Source organism: Corvus brachyrhynchos, unplaced genomic scaffold, assembly GCF_000691975.1.
Source record: "Corvus brachyrhynchos isolate BGI_N302 unplaced genomic scaffold, ASM69197v1 scaffold136, whole genome shotgun sequence".
NCBI classification, from domain to species: domain Eukaryota; kingdom Metazoa; phylum Chordata; class Aves; order Passeriformes; family Corvidae; genus Corvus; species Corvus brachyrhynchos.
The window spans coordinates 3,690,186-3,705,328 of record NW_008239080.1 but is presented as its reverse complement, the minus strand read 5'-3'; the positions used below and the strand labels follow the sequence as shown (position 1 = coordinate 3,705,328).

General features: G+C 36.5%; 1 protein-coding gene across 3 annotated transcripts in view; it reads right to left on the bottom strand.

The window, feature by feature from the left end:
• The window catches only part of EYS (eyes shut homolog (Drosophila)), an 859,267-nt gene that overhangs the window by 646,424 nt on the left and 197,700 nt on the right, over positions 1-15,143 (bottom strand). For all 3 annotated transcript variants that reach the window (XM_017739228.1, XM_017739229.1, XM_017739230.1), the window contains one exon: positions 13,601-13,705. In XM_017739228.1, coding sequence (XP_017594717.1) covers positions 13,601-13,705 — 105 coding nt within the window. The remainder of the gene's footprint in view (positions 1-13,600; positions 13,706-15,143) is intronic.

Sequence of the window (15,143 nt, the reverse complement as noted above, 5' to 3'; positions counted from 1 at the left end):
GGCTACATACTTTTACCACAGCAGTGGATAAAGGTAATCTCTTTTCACTTTGAAGAATACCTAGAATTCTTTTATTACAGCAAAAGTCCATGGGAATGAAATGAGTATTAAATCTTGTAATGTGGAGAAACTTCAAGAGAGGGATGCACTCTCTCTTGCAGTAGAGACTCTGGGTGGCCATGGGTGGCAAATTAGATATGAGTTTGCAGTGTAATATGACAGAAAAATACAATTCAACAAAGGTAACAAGTCATGGAGGATGAAGACAGTTGTCATTCTATACAGCTCATGTGGTATAGAAACACCCAAACATGCCATTCTACTGCATGTACCTTGACATCAGAGAAGTTGTTGATACACAATTTGAGAAGATAATTTGTGTTGAAGGACTGTATATTAGAAGTAAAACAAAAAAAAAGATAATTAGAAAGATGTAGATGGGTGGACAAGAGGATTTTTCACTGATAATTTCCTATATATACCTGAAAAAAGAAAATAACTGGTGGGATTAACTATTTGTTGTGCTACTGGAACTAACAGTGCTACTGGAATGCTACTGCAGCTCTGCAACAGCAGAGCTAAATTTATCTCAAAGCATACCAGACTATGCAACAAATTTGTTTCACTAAAATGTTGATATATTAATGTCTTTAATAATCTTTATAATATAATTGCATCTTATTTTATGGAATGAAAACAAGGAGGAAAAGATATGGTAAAGTGATTAGTTAATGCCAGTGGGCAGCTGAGCCCAACACAGCTGCTCCCTCAGTACCCCACAGTGGGATGAGAGAGCGAACTGGAAGAACAAAAGTAAGAAAAACTCATGGGTTTGGAAAAAGACAGTTTAATGGGGAAAGCAAAGCTGTGCACGCAAGAGAAGCAAAAACAAGGAATTCATTCACTGCTTCTCATCAGAACTCAGGTGCTCAGCCATCTCTAGGAAAGCAAAGCTCCATCATGCCTAACAGGAAGACAAACGTCCCCCACTTCCTTCTGCCCTCAGATTTATATGCTGAGAATGACATCATATGATATGGGATGTCCCTTTGGATGGTTGGGCTCAGCAGTCCAGCTATGGCCTCTCCCAACTCTTTGTGCATCCTCAGCCTACTTGCCAGCAGGGCAGTGTGAGAAACAGAAAAGACCTTGTTGTGCAAACACTACTTAGCAAAAAACATTGGTATAATAACAACACTTATTTTGTCACAAATCCAAAACACTGCATTATATGAGGTGCTATGAGGAACATTAACTCCATACCAGCCAAAATCAATATAAATTAAAAAAAAAAAAAGTAAAAGTTTGGTTTGGATGACAAGGAACTTAATTTCATGAAGAGGAAGCTAAATGAACACGCTTGAAAAAAAGAAACTTGAATTTGACCAAGAAGTTCAACTAAAGTTTAACTAAATCCCAGTTAGCAAAGCTGAATAATTCTCTTGGAATTGTGTGCAATCTGTACTATGCTCTGTTTCTCTCCTGGCTGATGTACAGACTCCCCATCCAGCTGTCAAAGCATGCTTTTTTTCTCTGAAAGTCCAGCTGACAGAGTTGGCACAGTCTGAGTTACAAGCTTAAGGAAGAAAGCTGCTGAATCCTCTCAGGGAGTACTTGCAGATTGGTTATGGACTGGATTCCTGTCTAGTAAGTAGAAAGAGTAACCAGATAGCCAATTTCCTCTTTAACCACAGTTTATGCAAAATAGACTGGAGAGAATAACCATGCCTAGTTATGAAGGCAGACTAGAAGTTCAGACAGGATTTCTGCACTGCTAAGTGCAATGGATTAATATTTCATTGTGTGGCAGTGCCCATCAGTGATAAATTTGTCATTCAAGCTTGGTCTGCAAGGATATCTTTTATCTACAAGGATAAGAATCTTTTCCCAGCCCTTTTATCAATTTCAATTCATACACAGTAAAGAAGTAAAACACATGTGGTAAGGCTGCATCAAGGTATAGGATTAAAAGAAATAGTACTAAAAGAAGGCAGATAAATTATACAGAATGATGACATATTCCCATGAAGTACAGCTTGGTTTATCATCCACATTCAGGTAAATAAGATCATATTTTTCATTCAATTAAAAAATATTAAGGAAGACAAGAAAATGATGTGCAGGGTAAATAAGTAAGTTTATGTGGAATTTAGTGAAAGAAACATTTCATAAAATCTGTTGATGAGAAAAATTCCTACAAAAAAGATAAAAGTCAGTTTCTTTCTCAAAGTCTTTCTAAGTCTAAAAACTTTCTATTTAAATGTTTTCCTGAGAAAGTACATATGGACCTTTTTCATCAACCTATGATTTTGTTTGTTAAATCAAATAAATTTCCATAAGCAATTTTGATTACTTACATGAGCAATCACAAATATATATTAATAACAGGAAGCTAGAGAGATGTTATATATATCTTTTAAAATGAGTTTTTGTTTTTACAAATATTGCTTTATCATTGATATGTAAATTGAATTTCTAGGTATCATAAGAAATATGCAAAGATGAAACTGAAGCTACACATGTAACCAAGAAAGTTTACATTTAACTTATTTAATAAAAATGTCAGTAAGATGCAGTCAATGGCTCAACGTCCAAGTTGAGATCAGTGACAAATGGCATTTTTCAAGGGTCACTATTTGGACCAGCATTATTTAACACCTTTGTTGGCACTAGGACAATGGGATTGAGTGCAGCCTTGGACCACTTTGCTGACTACATCAATCTGTGTGGTGCAATTGAGATGCTTCATGGACATCCAGAGGGACCTTGACAGGCTTGAGAGGTAGTTAAAAAATGTGAAATGCAAGATCCTGCACCTGGGACAGGGCAATCCCAGACACAAATACAACTGGGCAGAGGTTTAGCAGAGGTTTGGCAAGTTCGGCAAGAAGCCTTGAAGAAAAGGACTTTCAGGTATAAGGGTGTGTAGTGAGAGGACAAGGTGGGGATGGATTCTAGTACCTAAAGGAGGCTTATGAAAACAAGGGAGAGGGACTTTTTCTACAGGGAGATAGTGACAAGGACAAGGGGCAATGGTTTCAAACTGAAAGAGGGCAGATTTAGTTTAGATGTTGGTAAGAAATTCTTTACCATAAGGGTGATGAGGCACTGGGACAGGTTTTCCAGAGAAGTTGTGGATACCTCATCCCTGGAAGTGCTCAAGGCCAGGTTGGGTTAAAAAACCTAGTCCAGTGCTAGGTGTCACTGCAGGAGTGCTGGAACTAGAGGATCTTTAATGTCTTTTCCAATCCAAACCATTCTATGATACCATGCAGATACAATGTTTATAAAAATATCTGCACCAAAAAAAAGCATACCCAGTCACAGGGTGCATACATGAACAGGTTGTCTAAAGTGTACAGGCTATTTAACAAAAGACATACAGAAGAGTAGTTGACGTAACATCCTAGAATTAGAGAAAATGAAAATATTTTGTTGATGAATCAATTAACCTTGCAAAGGGATCCCAACTCAATCATGTAGATCATCATTAAATTTGATCATAACTAGGATCATGGGTAGAGCTGCCCCTACATTTGATACACAATGCTGAGTTGTGCAGGTGCTCCTTTCTTAAGAAACAGTTATGCAAAACTGATAACTGGTGGCCTTTATGTTATTGCTAATTACATCAGCATTGCTTTATTGTTTTTAAAGTGAAGTGTGTGAATCTGGTCTCAGGACTTTCTGGTTCTGTTTGGACTAAGTACCTGACTTGAGGACTGCCTATGGAGGTTTTATGCAACAACAGATTAATAATGTGGGCAGCCTAGATTCTAAGACGGCTGCAGCAGAACCATGCTATTAATTAATTTAAATTTTTATTTTTAATTGCTGGAGTCATTATATATGCAAATAGGGTGCAGTTTGTCTCAAACAGCCTACTTCAACAATTCAGGCAGTAGCTTCACTATTTCAGCCCTGAGTTATCCTCTAAAAAGGACTGCCAATTATGTTGAACTTAACAAAATTGTGTGGTGGCTTTTGTGAAGTTTCATTTTATTGAAATTTTTAATTGTGCTTTATTACAGTTAATTTTCACTGTTTGTACAGACTGCAATTCTGCCCTTATCATCCTACTACACATATCATGCTTCATGTATTTTTTTGATGATTTACATTTAGTTATAACACATACAGATTTTCCACTTGTCCTTTTCAGAATGCAGGCAGTTAAGTAAAGAAAAATATTGTGCTTTATTAAAATAGATGAACTGTTTTAGGAATCTTAAAGGTATAATGTGAAGAATAGAGAAGAAAATTATGTGAATAAAAAAAAAAATCCAAAATTCATTTATAAAGATGAAAGAATGGCATCAGAATAATGCTAAGGAGACCTCTGTCCAGTTTTACTGCAGGATCTTTAGTCACAGAGTAAATCACATCAGCTGGTATTCATCTCATCTCATCTATCTTCTGCTGCTTACAATTTTGTTTTCTGAATGCAAGCTCCCTCAGTTTAAACTCTGATACAAAAGACTGGTACCTCTAGCAAAATGTTCATCTCATCTGTATTAATGTTGTCTATACAACTACAAAATAGGAAAATTAAACCACAAAATATACAACTATTTCCTATTTTGTTCACAACAATGACGACTGCCCTTAAAACAAGCAAAGAAATAAACCAAAACCCAAAGCCTATTGAACTCTCTGGATCATATTAATACTGAAAATGAAAACAACCAGCAGAAAGCATGTTATATAATTGCTCCTAATATAAATCATGCATCATGACACTACTATAAGACAAATATAACAATACTTTCTGTCACATGTTTCATCTGATATTCTATATGAATAAAATGGAAATATATATCAATTTAAATAACATACAACAAAAATGATGAGCAGCAGAGGAGTAATGCAGAAATGTTTTCTGAAACATAAGAAGGGAGGTCGTCATGGAAACAGCTGGGTTAGAAATCTTTTTGGTGCCACAATTTTATTCAGCTGTTGCTTATTTTTTATGTTATTTTAATAAATTAATCTTCCTGAAGTCATTCATGATTTTAATTTTTTCAGAATAAGGTGTTATGTTAAGAACTTTTCAGATGTAAAGAAAAGATTAATGGCATATTCATCTACACTGAAACATACTAAAATGAAAATTTCCAGTTTAATCCTACTTTCATCTAGCTGAAAGACTAAAAGAAAAAGGTGAGTAAAAGAGTGAGTCATTCCCTCCAAAAAAGGCTATCATGGCACTCTACACAATGTTTTGCCTCAAGCAACCTAAAGGAAGAAGGAAACCTGTAAAAACAGTCTCACCAAATTTGAAATATTTAAATTATTTATCCTACATGAATAAAACAGGTGAGCTGAAAAGTTCAACTAACAGAACTCATCTAAAAAAGTAATTTGAAAACAAAGTTTAAAATTAAAACAAGTAAAATAAGTAAGTACCAGGTTAACCAGAAAAGAAACACAAGTTCTGAGTGACAAAAGAGAAAAAATCTTCCTAAATAGCCTGTCTGCAAGAAACAGGAATTTAATTAGTCTATATGAACATACCTGCAATAAATACAAGTTTCTAAATATTAGTTTTCATAGAGAAAAAAAGGTGAAGTACCAAAGGAAGCAGAATGGAAAGGGTAACAAGTGTCATGTCTTCAGAAAACAACCTGAAGGAAGCAATATAAAAAAACCTTAAAAACAAACCCAAAGAATTAATAGTGTTTCAACAAGCAATATAAGTAGACAAAATGAAAAAAACCACAAGGGACTAATAAAAATGATCTGAAGACTGAGCCACAAAAAAGAAGAAGAATGTACAAAGAAACTATAAGGCAATATAACACAGAGGGAATGAATCCAAGAGTTTGAAAATGTACATGTTATTTCTTGGAACAAGAGCTGATCTAAGACTCTCCATGGATACTTTTTTCCCTACTAAGTATGCTGGTTCACTGATAGGTAAAAAGTTTTTTGAAAACATTAATCTTAACAAAGGTTGGAGCACAACACAGGTCCTTTAGGACTTTCTCATCAGTTATCTTCCCCTCAGTTTTCTGATAGATTGTGTGGAGAATTACATTCACTTTGTATTGAGCCAACACCATGTTATTTCCAACATCACATATTAAATCAAGTATCAAATAGTAGCTGCATATGTATCATCACTTAAATTTCCTTGGCCATTGCTTCCATTGCTGAAGATGGCATTACATTGCACTTTTATTACACTGAATTCAGAATACATATTAATCAATACTGATCAATCCTTATGCTTCTAACAAGAAAGATCACATGAGGACAGCAAGTGATGGTAAGAGAGAGTGCCCATTGTTTTCCTCAATATTTTTGGTTCTGACTGGAGGTTTTCTCTTCTCCAAGGAAAGAGGCTGGAGTTTCCTCCAATAAAATTGATGAAAAACATCAGCTGGTGTTATTTAACAATGTAAGATACCTTGCTGTGTTGGAAAGCAGGTTTCAGTCTCCTTGGAATACCTTGCTTTTCCAGTGCCATCTTCCAGACATAGCAGCTATAGGTGCAGCACTTGGCTTTATCCAGTACTGAGCAGACGGTTTGTTTAGGGCCTTTCCACCCTGCTTATAGGACTTATTTTTGTGGCTCTTTCCCCATATTTCAAGAATCTTATAAAAATTTCCTTATGTTAATTGTATCAATAGATAACCTGAATTTAAATATTTTAGAACTTTCTTGCTACGAAATTCATCCTTTGTTGCAAGACAGACTAGAGGAGGCTAAAATAATGAAGGCTCCTATTTTTACTTTTCTGTTTCTTAAATCTGCTTGATGCCTTAGGTTTTAACTTTTATATTTTTCAAATCCTGTACTGCCTAGTGTGTAACTCTGAAGTTTCTTGTCGCCTGTTAGCTGCTGTTCTCTCATGCTGGTTAGGCATAACAAGCCTCTTGAGGTTTCCACCTCAAGGTAACCAGGCCCCAAAATGTGTAAACTAAAATCCTCGAAAGGGGGGAGGCAAACTTGGGGTAATTACATCATGAATGGAGGTTTTAATTGGAGAATTAACCCTGATATGCAAACAAACCAAACTTATAAAAATGTGAAAAGCCTGTGACCCAGGGTCCATCTTGGGTGTAGCCTATTGACTGCCCAGGGTGTACCTTTGAAGGCCCTTCAAATAAATACCTGCTTTTATTCTCTTAATCTTGTCTAGCCTCTGTTTCCAGGTGGCTTCTTCAGGCATCATGCTGATTCACAACACTGATGCTTGTGGGTGTGTGGTGGGTTCATCTTGGATGGCTTCCAGACCTCCATCCAGCTAGTTGCTTCCTTACTTCCTCTCCTCAGCAGGATTGGGAGAGAAAATTAGAGGAACTATCTTGTTGGTTGAGATACAGACAGTGAGATCACTTACTAGTGCGAATTATGGGAAAAATAAACTCAACTTGGAGAAAATGAATTTAATTTATTGCCAAATAAACCTAGAGTAGGAAAATGAGGATAAAATCAAAAACTAAAACATCTTACACTTGTCCTGACCCGCCTAAAGTTCAGAAATAATGCTTTTTCTTAAATCTGCTTGATGCCTTAGGTTTTAACTTTTATATTTTTCAAATCCTGTACTGCCTAGTGTGTAACTCTGAAGTTTCTTGTCGCCTGTTAGCTGCTGTTCTCTCATGCTGGTTAGGCATAACAAGCCTCTTGAGGTTTCCACCTCAAGGTAACCAGGCCCCAAAATGTGTAAACTAAAATCCTCGAAAGGGGGGAGGCAAACTTGGGGTAATTACATCATGAATGGAGGTTTTAATTGGAGAATTAACCCTGATATGCAAACAAACCAAACTTATAAAAATGTGAAAAGCCTGTGACCCAGGGTCCATCTTGGGTGTAGCCTATTGACTGCCCAGGGTGTACCTTTGAAGGCCCTTCAAATAAATACCTGCTTTTATTCTCTTAATCTTGTCTAGCCTCTGTTTCCAGGTGGCTTCTTCAGGCATCATGCTGATTCACAACACTGATGCTTGTGGGTGTGTGGTGGGTTCATCTTGGATGGCTTCCAGACCTCCATCCAGCTAGTTGCTTCCTTACTTCCTCTCCTCAGCAGGATTGGGAGAGAAAATTAGAGGAACTATCTTGTTGGTTGAGATACAGACAGTGAGATCACTTACTAGTGCGAATTATGGGAAAAATAAACTCAACTTGGAGAAAATGAATTTAATTTATTGCCAAATAAACCTAGAGTAGGAAAATGAGGATAAAATCAAAAACTAAAACATCTTACACTTGTCCTGACCCGCCTAAAGTTCAGAAATAATGCTTGTAAAATGTCCTGTATAAGGTCATCAGAATATAGCACTAACCAGTCACCCAAGCTATATTATTATACAATTACTTTCCTGTCAAAAACTTTCAGAAGATGTTTGCAATTAATTGTCTTGGGGTGACTTTATGATGTGTATCCCCTATCGCCTGCTCTATGCCCAGACATGAATCCTGTGCCCTTCTGTGCCTTTAAAACTGGGTCTGGGAGAAAGAAAAAAGCCAGGCGACCTTTACAAAGCAGTTTTGTGTTCAAGGACACAGAAATAGCTGCTGCTGCTGCAGAGCGGAGGCAGGAGGCAATCACCTTCCTGCTTTTCCCAGCTCTTGGCTCCTTTTCTTGGAAGAGAGAGATAGAGAGTTAAACTTCTTTGCTTCCCTTTGGTTTCTTCTTGATCTTCCTCTTCTTCTTCTTCTGGACTGTTCAACAACACTGGAACACACTGCGAGAGCTTACAGCGGCCTGGAGGGTCGTGTCCCCCCCTTCCTCCCCAAACTCCAGCTTTGGAGAGAAGAAACCCACACCCACAAAGGACTCTGAAATGTAACCAGGTTCTCTCCACAGAAAGAGGTTTTACTATTTAGCATTATTCTTTTTCTCATTATGCATTTTGTTTGTTAAAAAAATAGATTTTTTCCTTTTTCACTTTCCTCCGAGGAATCCTCCCGAACCTGGTAGGGGAGGGGTGGCTGTAAGCTGCTTTCTTTGGAGGAGACGTTCCTTCCAGAGCATTTCCCTTAATTTGTCTCAAACTGGGAAAACAGTGTCCACCTGCAAGCCACTCATGTCTTTTACCCAGAGAGAAAAGGACTTAGGTAATTATTTCATACAATATCTAAAGACATCGTCTGATTCTATTTGATCTATTTGTATATTACTATCTCTTATCTTGAGATGCAAAAATACAGATCACGCTCTGTCACAAAAATCCACAAAAGTAGTCCCAGAAGAGTCCATTACTTAAAATAACCTATACCTTTTGATGCATGGGCTTCCTATGTTGTGTCAATAAAATTAGAATATAGTACAGGGAAATTAGAAAAACAAAACCAAAGGGGAAACCACCAAGCTGACCAACCAACAGCAACAACAAACCCACTGCCCTCCCAAAAAAAACCCAAAAAAACCCCAACATCAACCAAATTGTTTAAAACAAAAGAATTTTGTCTAGTTATGTATTTTTAAAATTTGGCTCTAGTTATTTCAGGTTTCCAGTAATGCTGAGATACATTTAAGTGAATTAATGATCTGTATGATTAAATGACCTCATTTCATCCTATTTAGTGACAATATCTTATCAACATCAGGATGGACTACTGGAATAATTTCTAAGAAATATCTCAGCTGTATTACAGAGAATTTTAATGGATTATTTTTAAAGCTGCTGAAAGGAGATTTGTCATATAAAAATAACAGGTTTTTTGAGTATTAAAATTGACCACATATTAAGAAATTGAACTGCTTGAAAGTAATTAATAAAGCATAAGATATATTTTCATAAAATTAGCTCATCAATTAAATGCACATATTTTAGATTTGTTAAATATATAAAGTTCTGATTTCTTAACAAGGAAAAACAATTGTGCTTCTCAAGGATGAAGGAACACTATATGAAAGTTTGAAAAGTTTAAAAAATCCAAATTTTGGGTCATTTTAATGAACTGTGTAGGCTGCAGAAGCATTTGGGGCAGATCTGGGTAACTCTCTAGAAGAAAAAACTGTCTTGGAAAGTTCATACAGATATAAATATGTCAGATTGATGATTACCTTAATATAGCACAGGTCGCATTGCTCATTCTATGTGCTTTTCCCACTTTAATCTCTTCTTTAAATAAAATAAAACTGGAGGACCACAAGTCTGAATCAAAAGCAGTTTTATCAGTCTATGAATCTTCTCTGACAATTGAATTCTCTTAATTCCCCCCAATGGCAATGTGCTAGTTTCTCTGCATTTCTTAAACACTCTATAAAGACACACTATCTGAAAGATCCTACTTAGTATCAGAAGCAGCCTAAGTGTTACCATAATGTTCTTGTTGAGTTAACGAACCTTGTTTTTTAATCAGGCTAATCAGCTTGCTTTCTTCACATACAACAAAATATCTACAGCATACAGTACTGTGAAGAATCCAGCCTTAAATTTTTCATGTTCACATTCCCATTGGCCCAGTTATGCATTTTCCAGATGCAACACTGCATACCATGTGTAACCAGACTAGCTTTTGGAAAAATGTATATCTTTATAATAAAAAGTGCTAATCTTACATCCACTTTAGGTTTAGTCTATATTTACTATTATACAGCATCTCTTCACTATTAAGCCATGTCAGGATCATTCGTTAAACCATCTTCATCCATTGCCAAGGCAAAGCTCTTTGTGAGTCTTTCCAGATCTGTCTTAGCTTAGCATTCATGTTTCTAAAAGAAAAACTAAACATAAATTAATCCTTTCCTTCTAAATTGTACCTTAAGAGAACTTAGGCTCTCCTATACTCAAATGGCACTACTGTTATGTCATAATTTGAAGAAAAAATATTCCATGAATTTTGATCTATACAACTCCTAACTGTGAACACCCTTTTAATGTATACAACTCCTAAATGTGATCACTCCTGAATTTTTAGTCAAAGGTAAAAAACAGTGGTGCTCACTTTTGACATGGCAGAGACCTTGACATATTTCTTGCCCAACAAAGTTATCTTAAGATGTATCTAGTAAAATGGAGTTACAACTCCTCATAAAATAATAATTTAAATAAAATTAGATAAAGAACCTCCACTGAAGATAGAGGAAAGATCTTTATGTTCATTGTAGCATATTTGATATTGAAAGGTCAAATTTGAGAAGACATCATTATGCACCTAAAATAAGGTGCAGATGCTATTTTAGACAACTGTGGCAAAGCAGAAAAGTGCAAAGAAAACAGCTACCCACCTAATGAATAAAAATGTTATTGGTCTAGTCAGACAGTTACAGATACAAGTTTTTTCATTTACAAGAACTTGATCGTTAGGGCATATCCAAATTCTCTGTGTTCCCTTGTTTATTACTATTGGATACACGTGATTTATTCAATATTTTTATTCTTTATTTATTTATTGTTACTTATTTGCTAAAAAGCCATCAACTACAGTTCCTCTGCTAAGCAGAACTTATTTTTTTCCAGAAATCCAGTAGGACACTGGCTCTCAATGAAAGTATGGAAGTATAAATTGACATTTTTACTTAAAGATTAGCTTAAGTCAGCTGTGTTATCTTTTGAAGTGATACCCTTGCTAGAGCTGAGCTAGCAGTAAAAATACCCAGTAATGTAGGTACTTGTGTTTCAGGCAATTTACAGACATTATTTAATCATAACAATGTATTTGTGAGATGGTTACATTTGTTTATCTGCACCTTCACCTAGAGGATATGAACTAGGATATTAATTAATTTAGCTAAGGGCACAAATGGAATGTGTATCACATTTAGATTAAAATTCTCCTCTTTTCAGCTCATTGTTAGGTGTTCACCTCAGTACACAATTTTCCCCCTCTCTAATTCAGTTTGCTATTATATTAATAATGTAGCTGCAAATTGTGATATGGCAAGTCTTAACTCTTTTCAAAAATAACTGATCCTTTCTACAGATGACCCCTGGTTCACTATGAGGTTTTTTTGATCATTTGACAGATGATGATGAAGAACCACTGCTATGCACAGCATTTTATTAGGGTCAATAGAATGAAACTCATAATTTCTAGTATATATTTCCATTACATAAACTTCATTGTTCCAGATGACACACACAGAGAGAATTGTAATAAAAATTAATTGGATAAGGAAAACTTTACAGAGTGACTGGCTTTTCTTTAAAGAAAGAGGCACAGGCAATTACTAAGACAATGCCACAACAATTTTGTTTCCTGTCACTGACATGCATTCTGCTGTATGAAAGACATGTCCTTTTAGATCTGCAGAAAGAGATGCAGGATGCTTCTGTGTAAAATCCACTGTAGACAAAAGTTTTGGTGAACACCAACAAGAGTCAAACATATGATAGCAAAGTGGGACATTGAATGTGAAAATCTCCATCTCAGAAGAACAAAGGAGATAATGTTTGTGTTGATGTTTTGTTACATCCTTTATTCAGTAGAACACTTGACAGGCTTACATGTGTCTCAGTGAAGCACCAAACTTGAAAGAATCATCTTACCTTTGAAGATATAAGTCAGTATTGTCTTCAGTTCCCAACTCAGTAGAAACTGCCCTTAAGGCACTTAAGGATCTTGTGTTATTAAAAACACTAAAGTTCTCTTAAAATCAGTTGCTCAGGTTGAGAAGGTTCACTGGAGACCTGTATTTCAGTACTCTGACATTTCCAGGCGTTACTGACCACCATCAGTTTATCTTCAAAACACCACAGTACTATAAGTACTTCTTAGCCCATAACTGCATAAAATTAGTTTTCTTGACCTTATTTTCCATAGTAACAATGAGCTTATAAATGCACATGTCAAAACAAAAGCCATTTTTAGAATTTATCAGTAATTTATCATCCATATTTTTGCATGAACTTACAAGTTGCAAAATCAGTACCCCAGGCTCCTTTGGTCAAAGGACTTCTAAGGTTAGGAATTTCTAACCCACCCTTTTCTATATTTTCATAGTCAACACACAATAACATGTAAAATCATGAATTAAACAATGTATATATAATTAGCAAAATCTTCAGCATTATATATCTTTCTCCCTAATTTTGATTGGTCTTTTTGTGTTGCTCTTAGTTCACTTGCCACCTGGCCTGATGCATCTTGGGTGACACTTAAATCCTCTAGCATATCTTCCAGCCTTATACATTACCTTGGATACTTCAGGACAATTCAGATGCCACAAAGATCAGGCAACCAGATTGAGGTAATACAAATTTTACAGCAATGTTCAGGTCTTTTAGGAATTAGTAATTTGGCCAAGTGGAATAGGACTTGAAAGATTGGGGTTTTTATGTTCGCTAAATTTCAACATTTTGCTGCCTAAACCATACATTTTTTGAAAGAATGTGTTGCTATAAGGTGTCTATGCAAATATACACTAAATAATTTAAAATCTTCAGTTCTGTCATATTTCTTTCCCAGTATGTTCCAGTACTACAAGTACTTTTTTATCTAAGTAATCTATAATTTATAAGAATTTCTTATGATAAATTAGAGAAAAAAAATCTTTTTATTAGTCTAAATAACTAGCTCTGTACATTTCAAAATGCAAGAAGAATGCTTTCACTGTACAAGACTTTATAGCGCTTGAGTAGCAAATGTGGGACTTCCATACTATGCCAACTTAGCAACTATATAAAAAATATAAATGCTTACCAAAGGGGCAATTGCATCTGAAGCCACTTATGTCCTCTTCACAGGTCCCTCCATTCCAACAGGGTCTGTCTTGACACTCATTGATGTGAACAGAACATGTTTCTCCTGCAAATTTGAATTAAAAAAAAAAGGACAAATATGCTGACATGTTCAAGTCATAGAGATATATTTGTAATGAGAAAAATCTCTGGGATTTTCACAGTCTACATGGTGACTCCACTGGCCATGGTACACTGAGTACACAGGACTACTGCTAGACTTCCTTTGCGTCATGAATTTTTCTGCTTCATTGGTTACAGGGCAGTCCATTTTGACAGGCAAAGTTGGAAGCATTACAATCAGGAAAATAGAAAGCTTTCCTACTGAGATTATACATAATGCTGAAGGTTTTTTTCCATTATACAAATCTACAGCATTCAAGCAATTTTTGTCCAGTTTTGTCAATCATTTTCTTCCATTTTGCTCTCTGACACCTTTGAAAAAGAATTTTGAAGTATCATTGCATATGAAAATCAGGTGAACACTAATTTACAGACAGTTATGTGTAATAGTACAGTTCAGCCTATGTTCTACAGCAAGTTGTCAGTACTGTAATATTGGACATTTGCTCCATGTAACACAAAGGAGGAGTATGATCAAATCACTAAATAACATTTAATGAGGCAAAATGCAGATAAGAGAAGATTAAATAATTAAGAACAAAGCTAGGAAGTATTTAGTGAAATGTAGATTTGTAATCTACAAAAGGGGTAGCTTTGATATATAACAGCAAAAGCTGTTTCCAGTGTATTGGGTTTGTATGGCCAGGTTTTGGTAGAGGGAAGGACACAGGAGGGCCTTCTTTGAGAAGGTTCCAGAAGCTTCCTCCATGTCCAGCAGAGCCAATCCCAGCCAAGTCCAAGGTGGATGTGCTACTGGCCAAGTCTGGGTGGGCCAATCAGAGATGGTGGTAACACCTCTGTGATAAGACATTTAAGAAGAAGGAAAAAGAGTTATTGTGCAGGTGTAACTGCAGCCAGAGAAGAGCTGAGTGAGAATATGTGAGGGGAACAGCTCTGCAGACACAAAGATCAGCGCAGAAGGAGGGGCAGGAGGTGCTCCAGGTGCCAGAGCTGAGATTCCCCTGCAGCCTATGGTGCAGATCATGGTGAGGCAGCTGTGTCCCTGCAGCCCATGGAGGACCACGAGAATGCAGAGATCCACCTGTAGCTCTTGGAGAAGAACCATGCTGGAGCAGGTGGATGCCTCAAAGGAGTCAGTGACCCCATGGGAGACCCGTGCAGGAACAGGCTCCTGGCAGGGACCTGCAGACCTGTGGACAGAGGAGCCCATGCTGAGCAGGTTTCCTGGTAGGACTTGTCACCATCTGGGGGACCCATGCCGGAACAGCACATTCCTGGAGGATTGCACCCCATGGAAGAATGACCCACGCTGAAGTAGTTTGTGGGAAATTATTGCCTGTGGGATGGACTCAGGCTGGAGAAGTTCATGGAGAACTATTTCCTGTTGGAAGGACCCCAAGACGGAGCAGGGAAAGGATTCC